Genomic DNA, 18,980 nt, shown 5'->3' on the forward strand with positions numbered 1-18,980 from the left:
CTTCTCGGAACGCTAAAGCCGCGGTGACTTTCCAGTCTTTTTAAGTTGATGACACTGGTCGCGGTGCTCTGGAAACAAAATACTTTAGAAGTACGTTGATAAACGTTCGATTCCTGTAAGACGACATTCGACACTGACACGAACGAGCAACGCGACGCGATTTTCGTAAACATTTGAACCTAATCGTTATCCGTACCAAGCGCGACCGATGTACCCCACCAAGGAACCAGAGGTCAAAGGTGAGCCTCATTTATTAACTTTTTTTAGTTTGCTATAATGTTGATGATTTTAAAGAGTTGGTTGAACGCCGTAAAATTTTTTGTTTGTTTTTATAAAAATCCGTATAAATTTTATAAATGTAATCCCCCCAAATATAAGAGGATGGGTTGTTAAGCGCGTGGGTGCGATTTACCTTACAGCCTGGCGCTTGCTCACCTTAACTAGCGTGGTTTCAAAGTACGTAAAAATATTCCCCTCGAAAATGTATTTTTTGCCATTTTTAAGCTTCGTCCTATCTTACGAGGGGCCAGCTTGTTATGGCTCAACTTGGTTCAAAGTTCGAATACCGTTCCAGAATGTTTTTGAAAGGTAAAAGTGTTAGAATCGCTTTCCTTTTTCCCCGACGCCGAATGTAGCTTGGCGTTGGCCCGGTACCGGATACGAAGTTTGTTATGATATTTTATCCGCTGAAATATTACTCTCACCTGGATATGATGTTCGTTTTTTAAGTTGGTCCTTTTCATTCGTTCTCACGTCCCGACGCTTGTACCTTTACGTCTTTTTTTCAGGCCGCTAAATGAAGTTAGTTACCCCTTTTATGGCCTCAACCCAAATCGTTTGCGCAGTGTTTTGTAACCGATAAAATATGATAGGGCCTATCCTTTTTATATTTATATTTTATCGTTTTACTATTTTAAATATCGCGATAAACATATTTTATAAAGATCTACTTAAAAGGAGTAAAATGTGATTAGAAAAGGTCGTCGCCTGAATGCCAAACCCACGTATCTTTTTAAGATTTCTGTATCAAGATACGTGGATTTGCTTTTCAGTCAACGATTTTGACTATTCATTTTGAGGTAAGTTTAATTTCAAATGCCAATTTCACAATCGGTCAACTCTACACGGCTGTATGCTACGATAGGAGCGAGGGGGTAGTCACTTAAGTAATCAGGTGTACAAATCATAGGTGATCACGGGAATTCACTTAAAAAAATCAGTGGAAATCACCGAAAAATTGTGAATAATCACTGCAAATCACCCAAATATTATGAGCAACCTAAAAGTATCAACCAGTGCTCTTAGTGTCAGAAACAATATTTTCGAACATCCTGCTTCAAACCTCGTTAAATTTGACCGATGTTTTTGTTTGAACGCTTTCAGTGCTCAAAATAATCCGCTCTTCAAGTCTCGCACACCTTAGAAATCATGTTTACTCTTATATCAAGTGCTTATTCCTAATCAGGCAGCCATGTTACCCTTTTATTGCGCAGAGCACAGCGTTCTGATTATTGTAAATCTTTGTCCTAGATGTCTCTAGAATCGAAGAGGTTAAAATATTATATCTAAAAGACCATTACCATTTTTCAAAGGTTTTTGGTTAAGGTGTTTTGTAAATAATCGAAATAGATGACAACACTGCTATCAACTTTTTGAAGTAGTTGAAAATTTTCAGTGTCATCTGTATGTGAAATTTAAGTTTCAATATTGCTTCATATTTTATTTGATTGTTAATTAAACGTTAAAACGTAATATTTTAAAAAGAAACGAATAATCAGTTTCGATAATTTCCAACCACTGAGAAATAGGTTTACGGATTAGCCTAATCCATATTCTGGAAATTTAGTAGTCTGTGTTTTTCCTGATATTCGAAAAATATCAGCTCTTCATTAATCAATTTTAAGTTAATAATAATTAATTACTGTTTTTCCAAAATACTATTTCGATATTTTTTGTTGTAACTGTAAGGAATGGTTGTAATAAACGTTGTAACCAATTGTCATCCTTATGTTCATTAGTTTACTTAAGGCTATTACGTTACTTATGGTGTTAATGGCTGGCTCACTGCCTATTTATTCAAAAATGTTTTGTCATAATGAGTCGGATCAGGAATACGTTTTCATCAACTGGGAGAATGCAATCCAATGGCGTGGTAACCGTTTTGAAGAAAATGTTTACATTTGGATTGTGTTTGCCTGACTCACCTTGTCCCCCTGACCCAGTCTTCGAATAGAAATCGAGATAAAAATTGGCACTAGTTCTATTGTACCAACAGCGATGAAGTTTGGTCTAGACAAACATGAAGAGGCAGGGCCCCTCAAATTTGACAACGGTGCTTTAGATATCTGAATTTATGTTCTTAATAGTCACCTCTCGATACTTAGATAAGCAAATTAGATGTTACCAAGAATTTATTCACTGTAACTGAGAATATGTTGCCGTCACTATTTCCTCTGTTTCAAACCGATTGTCTTTCCCTACTTGCCGAAAGAAAGCTGGGAAAGACGAGGGGGCGTGGTTTATCTTCAAGAAATCATGAAGTTAACCGGGAGCTCTTACATTTTCTCCGTTAATTCTGAACACGTTCTTGATGTTACTTAACGCGATACGTAGTTTTAACGATAACCTATTTGTCAAAAACACCGTACAAATTCCGTAATGGGGATAACACGGTCACCTCAACTTGTAACAGTATTCTAATTAGTAAATTAACTACCGTAATGGCTCGGATTATATTATATTTGCAAATAGCCAAAAAATTACCTCAAATTATGTTATGGATATAACCAGGAAACTACACTTGGAATGTCTAAGGAAGATTTTTACGGCAGTGATGAAGCCCGTAGAAATGGGCGTGTCTTAAAGGGGAAAAACTTTCGCGCATCGCTACCCTAATTCGACGAAAACTCGTCATGTTTATTATATTATTAGTTTACCTGATTATCTCTTTTATAACCATACCAATACCTGAAATTAGGTATCACTACACTTCTTTCGCGAAGAACATTATAATTACTTCAAAATATTAAGTACGATAAAAAATTGGGGTTTTTAAATCCATTGTTTTAGAAGCCTTTTTTTTGCGCGGGAAGATCGCCTATTTGTTACCATGGCGACACATTATTTTCGCGTCAAACCTCGAGCCCATGAATTTGAAATATCGTGATACGTCTTACACTTGACGTATAGTTAAGCCCCGCCTTTTCTCGACACGCTTTCGTATCACCGTCCCAATGGAACCTTAGACATTCCAAGTGTATACCTCTATAGTTTCCTGATATAACACGTTTCAACATCATTCTAATTAGTTTCCGTATAACTCAATGGTGCTGATAATATAATAATGTTTCTAAAAGGCGTTCGTTTCGTCAGCATCAGCCAGCCAAGTGTCGGGACATTTGGACAGGTATTCTTTAATTTTAATTTCGCGACTTTGAAGATTGAAGGGTGGGCGCTCCGTGAGAAAAGACACTCTCTTCTGGCGAATGTAAATTCTGTCACAGCCATTTTGACACTTTTTAATAAAAGATTCGTAATATCTGAAATATATATTTTTCTTTTGATTTCTCCCGCTTTCTGTCGGTAGACGTGTTTGGCCGCTTCTCACCCCGGAAGACCATATAGCAGTATATTCTTTTAAGCCTCGCGACGCCGAGAATCGAATTCCAATTTCTCAATTTTTTCCCATTACTTCCAAATGCCACTATGGTTCTTGCCTCTATAGCTGACGCTCTCTTTCTTCCGTTCCCCGCATTTTTGCTTTCCAAAAATCCACTCGTGTTGTTTCTCTATACCGTTTATTTTACCAATTCGTATTGAATTAGTACAGCGTATTTTTTGTTGTTCTAGCATTAACGGTATTTTCTGATTTTCACCTATTTGTCTTTCGTAATTAGCTAATTTTTCGTCCTTTGTTATAGCCTGTTTGAACAATGCGGTCGAAATGTAATATTTTTCTCTGAGGCGATGACTCCGAACGGTTTTCCTCGCCGAGTCACAAAGGTGCATGACTCACGACTAGGATCTTTGTCATTCCTTTCTTGGGAATCACAGACATTGTGAGTGGATGTTGCGGAGATGGGGACGAGTAAAATAATTGATTTTTACTTATTCTCCGGAAAACATGACCCATCTTGAATAACTTATGACCTTTGTGTTGGGGGAAATCGGCTCCGATCAAGACATATAGTTTTCAAACGATCACCCCCTTCGTGAATTGAATAGCAATTGAATCAAGTCATGTAGTTTTTGAAACCTTGTATGGAAAGTTAAATCAGATGAAGCCATGCTTGTAGGTTTTGAAACCTTGCATGGAAAGTCAAATCAGATCAAGCCATGCTTGTAGGTTTTGAAACCTTGCATGGAAAGTCAAATCAGATCAAGCCATGCTTGTAGGTTTTGAAACCTTGCATGGAAAGTCAAATCAGATCAAGCCATGCTTGTAGGTTTTGAAGCCTTGCATGGAAAGTCAAATCAGATCAAGCCATGCTTGTAGGTTTTGAAACCTTGCATGGAAAGTCAAATCAGATCAAGCCATGCTTGTAGGTTTTGAAACCTTGCATGGAAAGTCAAATCAGATCAAGCCATGCTTGTAGGTTTTGAAACCTTGCATGGAAAGTCAAATCAGATCAAGCCATGCTTGTAGGTTTTGAAACCTTGCATGGAAAGTCAAATCAGATCAAGCCATGCATGTAGGTTTTGAATCCTTTCATGGAAAGTCAAATCAGATCAAGCCATGCGTGTAGGTTTTGAAACCTTGCATGGAAAGTCAAATCAGATCAAGCCATGCTTGTAGGTTTTGAAACCTTGCATGGAAAGTCAAATCAGATCAAGCCATGCGTGTAGGTTTTGAAACCTTGCAAGGGAAATCAAATAGAATCAAGCCATGTAGGGTTTTGAAACCTTGCATGGGAAATCAAATCGAATGAACTCGTATAGATTTCTAACTTTGCACCGAAAATCAAATCGAATCGTCAAGTAGGTTTTTAAACCTTGTATAGCAAGTCAAATAGAATGAAGTCATAAAGTTTTCGAAACCTTATTGCGGAAATCTGTCGCATGAATTTACACCGAAAATCGATTACTCTCGAATCAAGTCATAGTTTCGAACTCCGGAATCAAGTCATTTAGCTTTCGAAATCAAGTATTATATTATATTATATTTGGTTCGACCGCTATTCGATTTGGAGGTCGAGAACATTGAAAGTATTTGCTGGAATGTTGGCATAAATATAAAATATTGGTAAATCTTGACATTTACATTTTTATCCAACTTTGTCTTTTCCGTCCAAGACTTTATCGGCTCGGATTGTCGATTAGGAATGGTAGTCAAGGTTTCCAAGATTGTTCATTTGACCACGTGGCGTTTAGCAATCGGAGTAGAAAGTGGTAGAATTTCGACGCCTTTTCCATCAGCGGTGGCGAAATTGGGTTAGAGAAACCCCCCACCCACCAATGGGTGTCTATATAAAAGTAGATATACGGATTGCTCGATAATCGATATGTACTCCATACATGAAGCAGTCACGTACGGAATCGATCACGGTTGGAGAGGGGGCATTGTGTGAAAGGCATCTATCGGGACAGTACAAGCGGGGGGGTCCGATGAAGTAACAGAATATTTACGAGCAAAGACCAAAATCTTGGAAGGTGGAGGTATCAAGGGGGGTCGAGTTGTTGGAATGTCAAACTGAGCGTGAAAGATTTTTTCGGTTCCATCCTCGGTCCGTATCATTGCCTCTGTGCCCCCCCCCCCCCTCCACTTTCTCACCGTCTTCCCCCGAAATATTTCTCTTCCTTTTGTTTTCTCCCCCCGCACGGCATCTCTGCTCTACAGGGAAGATAGACTTTCCATTTACACCACTTTCGGGTTTACCGAATTTTTTGAAGGTAACGAAATTTCCGAGCTAAAGGACTAAATGTGTTTGGTCTGGTTTTTATCCCTTCTTTCATTGTCCTTATCTGTTTTTCATTTCCTCTGTTCTATTCTTCGTTTTGAGCGGTGGTGTACTTTGACTTAAAGCCTACGTTGACTTATAATTTTATAACCCTCTGTTTGTACCCTATATTCGGTTTTAAGGAAATAATACTTTTTTCAAAGAATTTTCATATATACTTAACTTATCCTCCTCCGTGTGTGAACGATGACCAAATTGTGATTTTTGTAGTGTTGTTAATTTTCCGGAAAAATAAAAAATTGAAACTTAAATTACTTTTTAAGCGTTTTTAATGTTTTTAATTTTTTATCGATATAAAATGTCTAATATCAGTAAACATACTACAAAACATTAATAGTGTTACATTGTTAATCAGTTTAAACTAGTCTAGAGGTTTAGTTTTACTTTTAGATTTGAAAAAATTTGGCGAAATTGCCGCTTTATTTAAATTTGCAAACAATATATTCGACTAATCATGGAATTAAAAATTCGGAAAATTTTCCGGAAAAAAGGATTTATGAATTGTGACGTGAGATTTTTAAGGTCAAAGTTCATAATGTCCTACGAGAGAGTACATCCACTTAGTAATAGCTTCTTGGGCTTTGGATAAAATCAAAGATTCAGCTTTGGTGAAAATATAGAGTAGACACCCGGGAACCGAAATATATTAAACATACCAAAAATTAAAATTAAAATTTCCTTGTTTCGTCTATGGTAAAATATTTCGAATGAAAGTTAAACGTACAGCGTAAATTTAGTATGGTGCTTTGTTTAAATTTTAAAAGGCCTACGTTGACTTATAATTTTATAACCCTCTGGTTGTACCCTATATTCGGTTTTAAGGAAATAATACTTTTTACGCTCTTTCTCAAAGAATTTTCATACATACGTAACTTACCCTCCTCCGTGTGTGAACGATGACCAAATTGTGATTTTTGTAGTGTTGTTAATTTTCCGGAAAAATAAAAAATTGAAACCTAAATTACTTTTTAAGAGTTTTTAATGTTTTTAATTTTTTATCGATATAAAATGTCTAATATCAGTAAACATACTACAAAAGATTAATAGCTCTTTTAGATATACTTAACCATATTGAAGCAATGGCCATCGTTGTTGGGGCTATGGCATATTAACAAAAATTCACACGCACCGAAAAGTGTTGCATTTAGCCTAATGAGTTAATAATATTTTAAATAATATTTACCACCTCTAAAATAATCTTCGGATCACTTGGTGAAATAACTTCCAACAATTTCTAAACTGACCAAGTTAAATCTTAACAAATTAAATATTAATAACTCATTTATTTATTTTGAATTGAATATTTATTAAGAATTATAAGAATTTAGACAAAGATATGGATACTAAATTTTTACTCTTCAATATGCTCAAATAATGAATATTATGATAAAGTCTACTTCATTTACTTTTGAAAATTTTAAAAGAGTGTTACGTTATTATTAATCTTAAGACACTACTAGACTTACTTAGTATAAGTTTATAATAAGTTTTCATAAAATTATGATTTTTTTTAAAAAATCAAAGTAATCCGTTTTTTTATAACTATCCGATTTTTTTTCAAAAACAACCAATTTCGGTGTCTTCTAAGCGGATTTATGTAGGAAATTTCACCACCTTAGGCCTAAGTCATCAAGCTACTTTTAGGGACATTAATTCAGGTGTCCGGATTACAATGCGTAGGAGGGTGGTGGCAAGCCTTTCATGCCACGCGGGACAACACACTTACTATACCGTTAATGCCTGAAACCTTAGTTAGATAATTATCATGATGTTTTCGATCGGATAATTATCGATAATTATCAATGATTTCTTAGTCTAAGATTCAAGCTACCCTGGTTTATAACACCTTTCTGGGGAAAGTATCTAACTCCCTATTTCGGTTTTCCGAAAATAGCATCTTTTTTACGATAATTACAGGAGATAGGACAGTTTGAATAATTTCGTAATCTTCGTAAAAAAGTAGATCCTTTAATTATTAGAAGTAAACAATTTATATCTTACGATAGACAACTAGTCATCTCCGTTTACTGCTAATGTACATGGACAGACTCAAGTAGATTTTTCAAAATCATTTCTAACACACGGTGGGAATTATTCCCCGAGATACGGTGTATTCATCCGCAGTTTGACGCTAAATTATCTAACCATTGAAATCTTCGTCGAGCCTGCTAAGATACACATTTTATTTTAATTACAACGATGAATACCTATTTCGAATACTATAGACTTATATTATAGACTTCTGATATTACTATGTCTAACTAGATAGGGCAAAATTATTCGCGGTATAGACTCGTATTATTGAAGTATTAAATTATCCACATGTTTTAAATTTAATGGAGGGTAGCGTACGCTAGAATGGACTGGCGGCTTAAAACCCTCCGAAAATCCAGCCTTTATAGATCCGAGGCAGCGCTGCGTAAATAATTCCTTAGTCCAATCAGAGTAATTATCCGATTTCTAATATAGCCAATATAATACGTAAAAAATCCCCCCTTTTTTCATCCCCCGTTGCCAGGAACGGTAAGCTTCTGGAAGGGTTTTTTTTCGCTTCTTCCTCTTCCCTTTAATCTGGGTGGCACGGACGGAAACCACCCTAAGCGCCTCTCTTACGGCCGGTGGGGGGAGTTTCGACTTCAAGCTCATTGGGCTGGCTAATTGCACGGGAATCTTGAACTCTATTTACCGGCGAACCCTCTTTTTCTTGGGGGGACCTTTTTTCATGCCAGAGATCATTGGTAGGGGGCGCGCGGATCTCTCTAAATGAGAATGAAAGGGAAAAAAATGGGAATAAATCCCCGTGGGGACTAGAACAGTCTTTGTTTTAAATTAACGGGAGTTTTTGCACTCCCCCCTCGGATACCCCTTGCCCACCCTTCTGCCCCCTTTTTTTAGAGGGGTAGCTCGCCTTAACTCCGGGTACCGGTCGGGGGACTTCAATCTTCGTAGGAGGCGCAATGGGTCGGTAAACACTATAAATTGGATTAATCCTGTGAACGGTTAAATGACGCCCACTTTCTCGTTTTTCTGGCCCTTTAACTTAACGCGCGCTGCTTAGCATTCTGGGATATATCCGCTATGGGAATGCGGCAGAAATTCCTTTTTTTCACTCTGTCTTGTAGGTGACATAAACGTTATTTTTAAAGGGGGTTTGTTTTTGATTTCAATGGAATTAGTAATACTGTGTGGCGGAAGAAAGGAAGTCACCGTGTTGCAATAACTTTTAAAAGATACGTAAATTAAAAATTAAACTAGAACCCACGAGTTTCCGCGCAGGAAGTTTAGACGGTGATTAAGAAATTAAAAATAGCGAATATTGTACACTCATTGTTGTGAAATAAATAATCTGATTTTCTATTGGTTTCCTGGCTTCCCGTATTGTTGGAAAATGGCTCCTAAATTAATTTCTTCTAGTACTGAAATTCCCCTTTCTACATCAAAATGTCATGTCTGCCTTTTTTGCGTTTACTGGTTCATCTACGAAACATGCTAATTAAATTACCAAATTTAGTCTACTATAGGGATCGGTTCACTGGGGTAACCAGAGGGGCAGGTGCCCTCCCGAAACGTACAAATATTACTTTCAATGGTGTGAACCAAAATCCTGGCAACGACACTGGATCGGTTACCGTAAAAATTTAATGTGTTTAGATAGTGTTGTAGTCGGAAAATTTTCCGGAAAATGACCGAAGCCTTTTTTTCTGAAAATGTTCCGTATTTTTCCGAAAAAAAGCGGAATTTTTGGCTGATTTTTTCGAATCTAAAAGTAAAACTAAACATCTAGACTAGTTTAAACTGATTAACAATGTAACACTTTTAATGTTTTGTAGTATGGTTACTAATATTAGACATTTTATATCGATAAAAAGTTACAAACATTAAAAACCCTTAAAAAGTAATTTTTGTTTAAATTTTTTATTTTTCCGATTTGCTGAAAATTTTCCGGAAATTTTCCGTATTTAATTTTTCCGGAGAATTAACAACACTACTGTTTAGAAAATAACATACTTATTTCATATGACTTACAACTCTTAAAGGGCACTGTATTTTTCAATTTAGCATCAGTAGTTAAATAATTAAAAAAATATACGTTATGGAGGAAACCACATTTGCCCTGCCTCCCACTTGGGTGCGCCCCAGTACATAGTCACTCGTGACTAATACGCGCGGTAAATATTACATCCATGATGCGGTATGTGTTTCCGCGCGGTGTGGCAGGAAATTAACATTGAAGCAGCCTCGACTCATTATTGTAACCTGAAGGAATACTTCTCGGAATAAGATATTATATACTTCTGATATCACTAAGTTTATCTTCATACAATTTATGAAATAAGTCATAGGTTTGCTAAAAGAACAAACAGGCACACTTCATAGGTTTTTATCGCGACTTTCATGGGTGAGAAGTAGAAACGGGGGTGGGTGTTGAATGTAGAAGTGACTTCCGGTTCTTTGTCCGTTTCCTCCTTGGAGTTAGTTAGCGTTAATCAGTCACCTCCGCGTCTGCTCCTGCCCCCCCCCCCCCTGCCCGTTATACGTAATAAGTCCACGTATATAGCGTCGAAGAGGAGAGAGAGGTTGTCGAATCCCCCTCTCGTATAACGGGCCCGACATTATACTCTTATCTTTCAATTTAACTCCGCTCACCGGTAAAGTGGCGGAATATAGAGGAGCGGTATTTAGGCCTTGGCGATTATTATTGCTTAGCACGACTATCCGCGCCATCGTGAGTCACCGTTTAGAATTATAATTACCTCTTAGAGAGCCGGAGCTAGAGAGTGAGAGACTCCGATATAATACGTATTGTATTTATACGGTAGACGGCCAGTATAATGGGAACCGTATTAGGACAAATGGGACTTAGTTATCCCGTCCAATTTGGAGTGTTTTTTGGCTGGCCCGACTCAATGGCGGCTAAATTGGCGCTTCTATACCGTTTAAATTGGGACACCGTTGACTGGAATTTATTAGCGACCAGGCCGGGCTTCGTCTTGGGTAAAAGGACTCGGGTTCGGTATAAATTTAAAGTTGGCCTATTGAGGAGCTTCCAACAATGAAAGAAAGGAGCTTTGGGCTCCCGCGCACCCATCGCGATTATTACTATCGGCGTCGGGATGCGCCAAAGGAATATTTAATTCAATAGATAAGGAATAATTAGGATGATATTAAAGAGAGAGGGATTCTATTAACGCGGTTTTGGGGGTATCGTGGTGACAAATCGCGCCGGATTTAGCGGGGCGATATGCCACCACGATGGATAATTATATATACGTAAATGATATTCGTTGAAGGGCATGTTTAAACTTGAAGCCACCGATCCGAGACTGTTATTCAACAATATCTCCATTCAGGATTTGCTCTCGCCTTTTTAATTATCGCCCAGCCATTAGCAATGAGATAATTGAAATCCTGAGAGGCTCACCCCAGTTAATCAGCTGAGAATATAACTACTTAGTTTAGAAGTTTCCACAGTTCGTGTTACTAATTCGCGTTAGAACATCGTTAGGAGTCGTTTCGATTTGAAAATAATTTGAAATTTGTCCAAATGTCGTATAATCCGCAATTTTGATTTCCCAAACTGAGCTATTTTCAATGTAGTAGCGGTTTCGCAAGTAGGTTATACATATTGTGGATTTCTATGAACGCTTTTAGTAATTTGTAACCCAAAGGAAAACTTAAGTTTTTTACTTATCACGCTACCATCTGTATATTTATATTTAAAAATTCGGAAGTTCTTGTTTCAATTTCAAGAAAATGCGATTCCTTTTAAAAAAATCTTTGAAAATATAGCGTTCTATAAAATCGGCCAAACTTTTCATACAAACTATAGAGATAGTTCAGCAGGACAGACAACCTTTGTTATTCTTTGGTTTAAGAGAATTCGGCTTATTTCCTGTCTTTATATGAATATTTTAGTGACGTACCTTTTAGGAGTTGTAGGAGGGACCCTAGGTGTTGAAGTATGTTTGGTGTTAAGAATATTTTCATGATGTAAGTTTCTTTTTAAACCCGTGGATTTGGGACTAGTATTTCGCTTATTTGCCATCATACATTTATTACAAAAATCCTTTAAAATAGGAAAAACGGCGCGGAAAGCCGGAAATTAGTGAAGCTTAGGCTAGCAACTACGCTACTCCTAAAAATCGACTGCTCTCAATTTCTTAGGGGTTTGCCAGATAATTATTTTTCTCTTACACGAAAAACCGGCCAAACATTCACTTCCTTCGAACTCAAAAGGGGGAAAGCACACCACACTGATTTTATAGAACGCTCCAGGTAGGCTATAGCTTAAACCCAAGCTTACCTTTAGCATCCCTTATGAAAATTTTCTGGGGTTTTCTAAAGGAAATTTAAATGTAAATTTTTAAAGAATTCCTTTAGATTATCCTAAAGAATATTTCGGAATATTGGCCCCTTTTTCTTAAGAAAAATATTGGGTTTCCTATAGAATTTTATAAAGATTTTCACTAGGAATACCCTTACATTTTTCGAAAGAATATCTTTAGAAATATTAGTGTACATATATTCTGGAATATGAAGAAACGACCAAGGACGTCATATTTAATTTAAATTAACGTGTTAATAAGTGTTTGGAAGTCAAACTCGAAAATAAACTCTTTCTTTGCGACATAAATTGTGTTCTAGAAGGAAATTAACTAGAAAAGCTGCGCAACGTTCAGAAATCTTTCACCGTTTTTTGTTTACCTAACTTGTAAAACAATGCAATCAATTCGCATTTTTAGACAATTTCTATCAAATATTCGCAATTGTGTGCAGCAAATATGACCGAAAAACGTATCGATTGGCGAACAGTATAACCAGACTTAAGGTCATAAGGCAAACACATGTATTAAAAATTTCAAAGATAATAGACTAACTAAATTTAGAAATAAATTAAAAATAACACAAAATCGTAATTCAGGTGAATTATGAAATACCTTATTTTTTTCTACCAAAAGAAAAAATTAACGCCCTAAAAATATTTTCAAAAGATTTTTCTCAAGTTATCTATAGAAATATTTTACTAAACGTGTAGTAAGAAGTGTCTTTAAAAAATTCTATAGAAATTCTCTAGAATTTTTCACTAGACTTAGAAAACTTTACAACCCCTTAAAGCACTTTATAATGTTCTATAGAAAAACATAGAAAGTTTTCATAAGGGATAGCTCACGCAATTTTTAGTATACTGACGCGTGTTCAAGCCTGGTTGCACACTCTAACACGAGTAAAAAAGTTTCGTTTAAAATTTTAAACTGAATATTTCGTCTTCTAAACTTGGTGGAAAGTTTTTTTCGTTGGTCAGGCTGGGTGTGCGGGGGTCCGCCGGTATAATTTGGTCCGATTAAGGGTTGAATTATTAAGTAAGCTCTCTTTAATGATATGAGCAGCCAGGAGGGGATAATTCGGGGATTTTATGGAGCGTCATCGGGCCGAGGTTTAATAAACCAACGATTACCTAATCGACTGGAAAATGAATCGATTTATTCCGCTTCGGAGCCCGATAAAAGCCCCGTCTCTCTCTATCCGTGGTCGAACCTACTCTCTCCCACTAATTAAAACTAATTTAAAAATCGATTTTCAACCTATGGGAGAAGATATACAAGCTGCAGGAATTCTCTTCTCTTTCTCCGTAAATCGTTTCCAAATTTTAGGGATCCTTATTCGTCCGTTTTTCACTGGGGAATAATCATAGTGCTGTAAATGGAGACGTTTATTTGAATAAATCAGAGCAAACCGCCAACGCTAGATATCCCCGCGCACCGACCTTTCTGTTGTTGGATTCTATTAAACTTTGTTATATTCGAAAGCCTTCTGATAATACCGAAACATCATTAGACTCTTGATGACTTATTTAAACTTGCTAATATATATTAGAAACTAAATTCGTACTATCATAGAAGGATGGAGTGCGTGAATTTCGTTGGGCGATTTTCCATAAATCATTTCAGTAGAATTTTAATGAATTTATCAATTTAGAAGCTTAAGGATAATTATAGTTAGGTTATTTTCTATATTATTTTAGTAATATTCAAATCATGGTCGTTGTTAACGCGGATTTAACTAACCTACATCGCTATATAAAGGAAAGAAAAAGTTATTTTTGTTTTCTGAACCCAACGAAACTATCACTATGGTTACGAACATAAACCGCTTGAAATCAAGTTCGACTAGGTCCAGATCTAAGAGTAACAAACACAGCACCCCACACTAGGAGAACGCAACCCGTCCAAATTCATGCATTTTCTTGCGAACAATTTTCATTGGTTAGACGCTTTAGCGCCTGCTGTCATCGGTAGGGACAAATTGGGAAATTGTCTTACCCCTTTCCGTAAAACGTTCAGCGTAAAGGAGTCGTCCAATGAAATTTGTACACAGCACTGCCTTAGCGTGTTTAAAGGCTAGCTGCGTTCTCCTTGTGTTTGTTGCTCCTAGGTCCAGAGGTACCATGGTGATAGAAATACAAACGTTAACTCGTTATAGAGATCTACGGTTTGAGGTACGTACTTAAGCTAAGCTAGTTAAATAAACCACGGCCTTATAAATATCCCTATTTTCCGTGGTGGTTGACCCCGATTTTATAAAATAGATGACCTTTTAGCAACCCCGGTCCCCCTTCGAAGCTGTAAACGATAATTCAATGATGTATTTTTGTAAGTCGTATTTTTACAATAATGGTCACACCATTGACTAAAAGACCGGGTGACCGCGTGGTTTATCCGGAGAGAAGCGCTTTTCTGGGCCAATATTATATCTTCTTACGACTCCCCAGCGTGGAGGGGCGGCCAGGGGCCAAGTTAGCCTTGAACCGTTTCAAATAGTTTCTTTTTTGGCGGTTGCGGGCGGGGTAATTCAATCCCCGCTGCCAAGTTCTCTTTAAAAGAAAGCTCCTAGCAGGGGGGAGATAAAAAGTGGTCTCCCCCTCCCCCAATTGCTCCCTTTTACTTTCACTTTCACTGTGGGGGGGGGGGTATCCATCTCTTTTGTCGTAAGCGCGGCTAAAAACGGCCCGCGACGATATAATTCATTTTTTTTCATCCACGGGGTGAAATTAAGCCCCTCGCGCCACGGACAGACGATCTTTGCAGCGATCCGACAATCGGGGATTTTTCATTTACCGCGTCCGCTGGTAGATGGCGACGCGGGTAAGCAAATAATGCCATTCTTCCCGACGTATATATACAGCCCAAAGTGGCTTTCTTATACACAACTCCGTGGCCCTTAATCCGGTTGCCAGTTAATCCGCATCCGATAACGACCCCTAGACGCCGTCTTCTCCCTCTCACCCCCTCCCTCCTTCGTCTTTATAGAGAAGGGGGGATATTATCCCTCCCCCCAACCTTCAAAACCATCCTCGCCCCGAAGACCCTCTCTGATCCGCGCTCGGGGATTTCCTAACCCTGCCGAAATAGATTTAAGAAATATTCCTGGGCTAATAACAACAAGATGGTCTCCAGCTTTCGCCCTTTCGTTTCGCGGGGAGAGGCTTATCGGATATTTTTCCTTAGCCATAGAGACGCTACCTCGTCGCTTTGAAAGCGATGTCGGGTGAGGTGACGCGCTCGGTTAATTGAAGCAACATTTCGTTCCCGGATACATACGGCAGTAATTTAAAGTCCCCGTTTATTCCTCCTCGCGGCACCTTCGGATATTCGCGTAACGATATCCATACAGGACCGAAGCAAAATAATCTTTCTCTCCACCTTGGCAGGAGGGGGGGGGGGCATCTTTTACGGGCCGTGATTCCTAGTCTCCGTCGCGTAAACAACGTTATACCGCGGAACGGTTTATTTTAAACGATTTCCAGACTGGGCTCTCTATCTCGCTTCTAACTTTCAAAAATTTCCTCCGACGATGATTTTTAACGCTTTTTTAACTCTTAGATGCCTTCTTAGTCGGCTGCTTCCAATTATAGACTTAAGACTAGGCAGAAACGCTTTTCCCGCCACCCGTAAGCACCTTTAAACCCAGCCAATTTCAGGCCGGGAAGATGGCAGTCTGCGCGCGGGATGCGGAGAGAGTCGGGTCAACAGCTGTTTCCAGGTGATGCGGGCGCGCGTTGATGGCGAAGAGAGAGACTTCTGATCCTCAGTCTCCGCGAATCCAGCGGAAATCACCATCTGGAGCTGACTTTCTCCGCTCCGAATCCCTCTCTCCCCGTCGCTTCTCCATCCCCCCCTTCCACGCGCTTCCTTGGTTTATCGGACCAGCCTGACATCCCCCCGAGCCCCAGTTCATCTACCACCTCTTACCTATGGACCGAATTGACCCTTCTCGCGTATAAAAGAAGTGACAGAAAGAGAAATATTGTCACCAGTCGTCACTGCTTTTTTTATATACATTTTCTGTTTTTTTTTGTTCCTTGTCGCGCGGGGCTGTAAATGGTGATTCTTCCGACTGGGGCAAACCTCCAGCTTCATTCCGAGGTAAAAATGCTAACTTTTAAGGGATTTTTTTCTCTTACGTAATATACACGCCAGTATTACTTGTTCCGGGGGTTAAAGCTGGTATACCTTCTATTATATAAGGCTGGCCCAGTTCCGAAAATATATAAGTCTATCTATAGCGAACGTATTTCTTTTATCCCGTAGGTTATCGCAGTCAATCATTTTTCGCGTTTTCTCCCGATTTCAAAAGAAATAGAATCCTAGAATCGCATTGTGCCATTTTTTTTATACTATCGAATTTGAGGAATGATAGAAAAGGTGAAAAAAATAGCATCGAGTCGTACCGGGGCCCCCATTTTTTTAATACTACTACCCCCTACTAGTTTTTAAGTCATTTGATTCCGATTCTACCCCTCGGAATAGTGAATATAGGCGAGAAAAGTTTCATTGTTATAATAGAGCCGCTGTTTCCTTGTCCAATTCTTCCGCTTTATTGAATAATTCGGTTCATTTTCTATCTAAGGCACCCGAAAATTTCGCTAACCTCTCCAAGAGTCTCCAAAAAAATTCTTGTTGCGGGTACGGCACTCTTATAAGTCGCGGAGTTTGAGGGGACATAACCCCCCTCCCCGAATCGTGTATTGTATTTGGGCGCGTGGCGCGATTATTTGATGACGCAACCAGACGGCATGATTCCTTACTTCCTATGCGCTTTTTTTTCCATCTTACACCGGAGAAGAATTTTATTCCTAGTCTACATCAGCTCGTACACGCGCGTGCAGGGAACATTTCTTTTGTGAATCCGTATACCTTTTCTTTTCAAAGGGGGGACTTTTTCCTACCTTTTTTTTGGCATCGCGACACGCGGCGCGTGCTTGAAGTCGACCATTTCTGATCGTGCCGTTGGGACTGGAAGGTCCCCAGTTTTATTTTTGGGTAAGGATACTCTGGTTTCGACGTTCATCAGGCCAGTGGGTCACCCTGACGCGTTGATACCTGCGGTGAAAATAGCGATTGAAGTCGGTCTAGCTTTTGGTTTGTGTTCGGTGGTTCGCTCGTACACCGTTTACCGGTTCGAAAATGCCTGTCAAGAAGTGTTGGTTTTTAGTAGGGTTTGTTTCGTGTTTTTGCGCCTTCAGAAATTGCAAACTTAAAGTGTATAAGGTATGTAGGAAACTTTCATATTTTTATTCGAATTTAAACAAGAGTTGTTGATTTTGTCTTTTCTATCTTCAAAAATTTCAAATTGATTTTTTTTAAATTTAATTTTTTCAATTTTAATGATTTTTTAATTTAAAGTAAAATATTATTTCTTAAATTAATTTAAAAGATTTTTATTTTAAATTTAAATATAATTTAATTTATTATTTCAATTGGCTGGCATGTATTTTTAAGTTAATCTTAATTAAACTTAAATTACTATTTGCCTATTTGTTTCTGTCAATTTTCACAAAACCAATTTTTTTATTCATTCTTAAATACACTAAAGAATATCAAGTGATTTAAACAATAATTGGATTTTTAAAACGAACTACTTTGAATTTAATTAGGGAACGCACCCATATAGGCTATTCGTGGCTGATATATCGACCGATATTAACAGTAGTGTATATGATAAAATCATTATAAAAGACAATTCGGTGCACTGTCATACCATTGTATTCTATTTTTTCAATAAAAAAGTTTGCAAGAGCATTTTCTATCTCAAATAATTAGCTAATCGAGAATTTTCTTATGTTTAAGTTTTTCCGGAAAATATTTTTCTTTAACCAATATCGGCCGATATTGACCGATACCGATATTAGATAAATAGGCCGGATATATCGATGCATCCCTAAATTTAGTTGAAATTAGATTTTAATTATGTTTATTTTTTGCACGCACACTCTAAGAAAAGGATACGACAACGTAAACGTTTTTCGACGAATTGTTCGATTGACGGATATCCCGTCTAATGGGCGTTAAATATGGAGAATCAGTTTGAAGTCATTAAGTAGGGAGGAACAATTAGAAATACCTAGTTGTTCTCTCGCGGGCGTCTTTTAGCTAGATTCGTCGCGCATTAAGCCGATTGTCTGGAATCGCGTCTTGACAACTATCTCCCTCTCTTTGTCTCTCTCTTCATCCGCGAGCATCCTTCCGGAAATCTAATTTTCAGCATGCTCAAGCGTTCAGCTTATAAACGTATTACCGTTCATATCTAAATTACGGTTTTCCATATTAAAGGGTGGACGCTCGCGCCTTTTAATCACCGAGAAAACTATATTAGGTAGACGAGAGCGTTTCTCGTATATGCAAATAAAGCTCGCATCTGGCGTGGCGAAGAGCGGCGCAGGTATGCCGGCCAACTTCTCGCCTTCATATAGAATAGCGGCGTTAAAATTTGCATCTCCCCTCGCGATCTCGAATGTCCTCCCCCGTCGCCTCTATCGCCGCTTCTCGCCATCTCCGCCAGAGCGCGGGCCAGTCTCGGCCGAGAGGCTTAAAAACCTCCGGAATAATAATTATGATGAAGCGTCCGGGATTTGGCGAGCCGGATTCTCCCCCTCGTCATCCGAGCAGGTACGATTTTAACCCTCTTTCATTATAGCCTCGCCGCCATATCTTACGTAATACGGAGTATATTACGTCCTAGAAA

General features: G+C 38.3%; 1 protein-coding gene across 2 annotated transcripts in view; it reads left to right on the top strand.

Annotated features, from left to right (window-relative positions):
- zfh1 (Zn finger homeodomain 1) overlaps positions 1-18,980 on the top strand; it is a 227,858-nt gene that overhangs the window by 57,435 nt on the left and 151,443 nt on the right. Inside the window, exon 1 of one of the 2 annotated variants that reach the window (XM_090164319.1) lies at positions 77-239. The exons of the other annotated variant lie outside the window; for it this stretch is intronic. Within the exon in view, the coding sequence (XP_090020445.1) occupies positions 209-239 (31 nt within the window). The 5' untranslated portion in view covers positions 77-208. Of the gene's footprint in view, positions 1-76; positions 240-18,980 lie in introns of those variants that run through there. 2 annotated transcript variants of the gene reach the window in all.

Source organism: Leiobunum rupestre, chromosome 11 (assembly GCF_980474605.1).
Source record: "Leiobunum rupestre chromosome 11, qqLeiRupe1.1.hap1, whole genome shotgun sequence".
Lineage (NCBI taxonomy): Eukaryota > Metazoa > Arthropoda > Arachnida > Opiliones > Sclerosomatidae > Leiobunum > Leiobunum rupestre.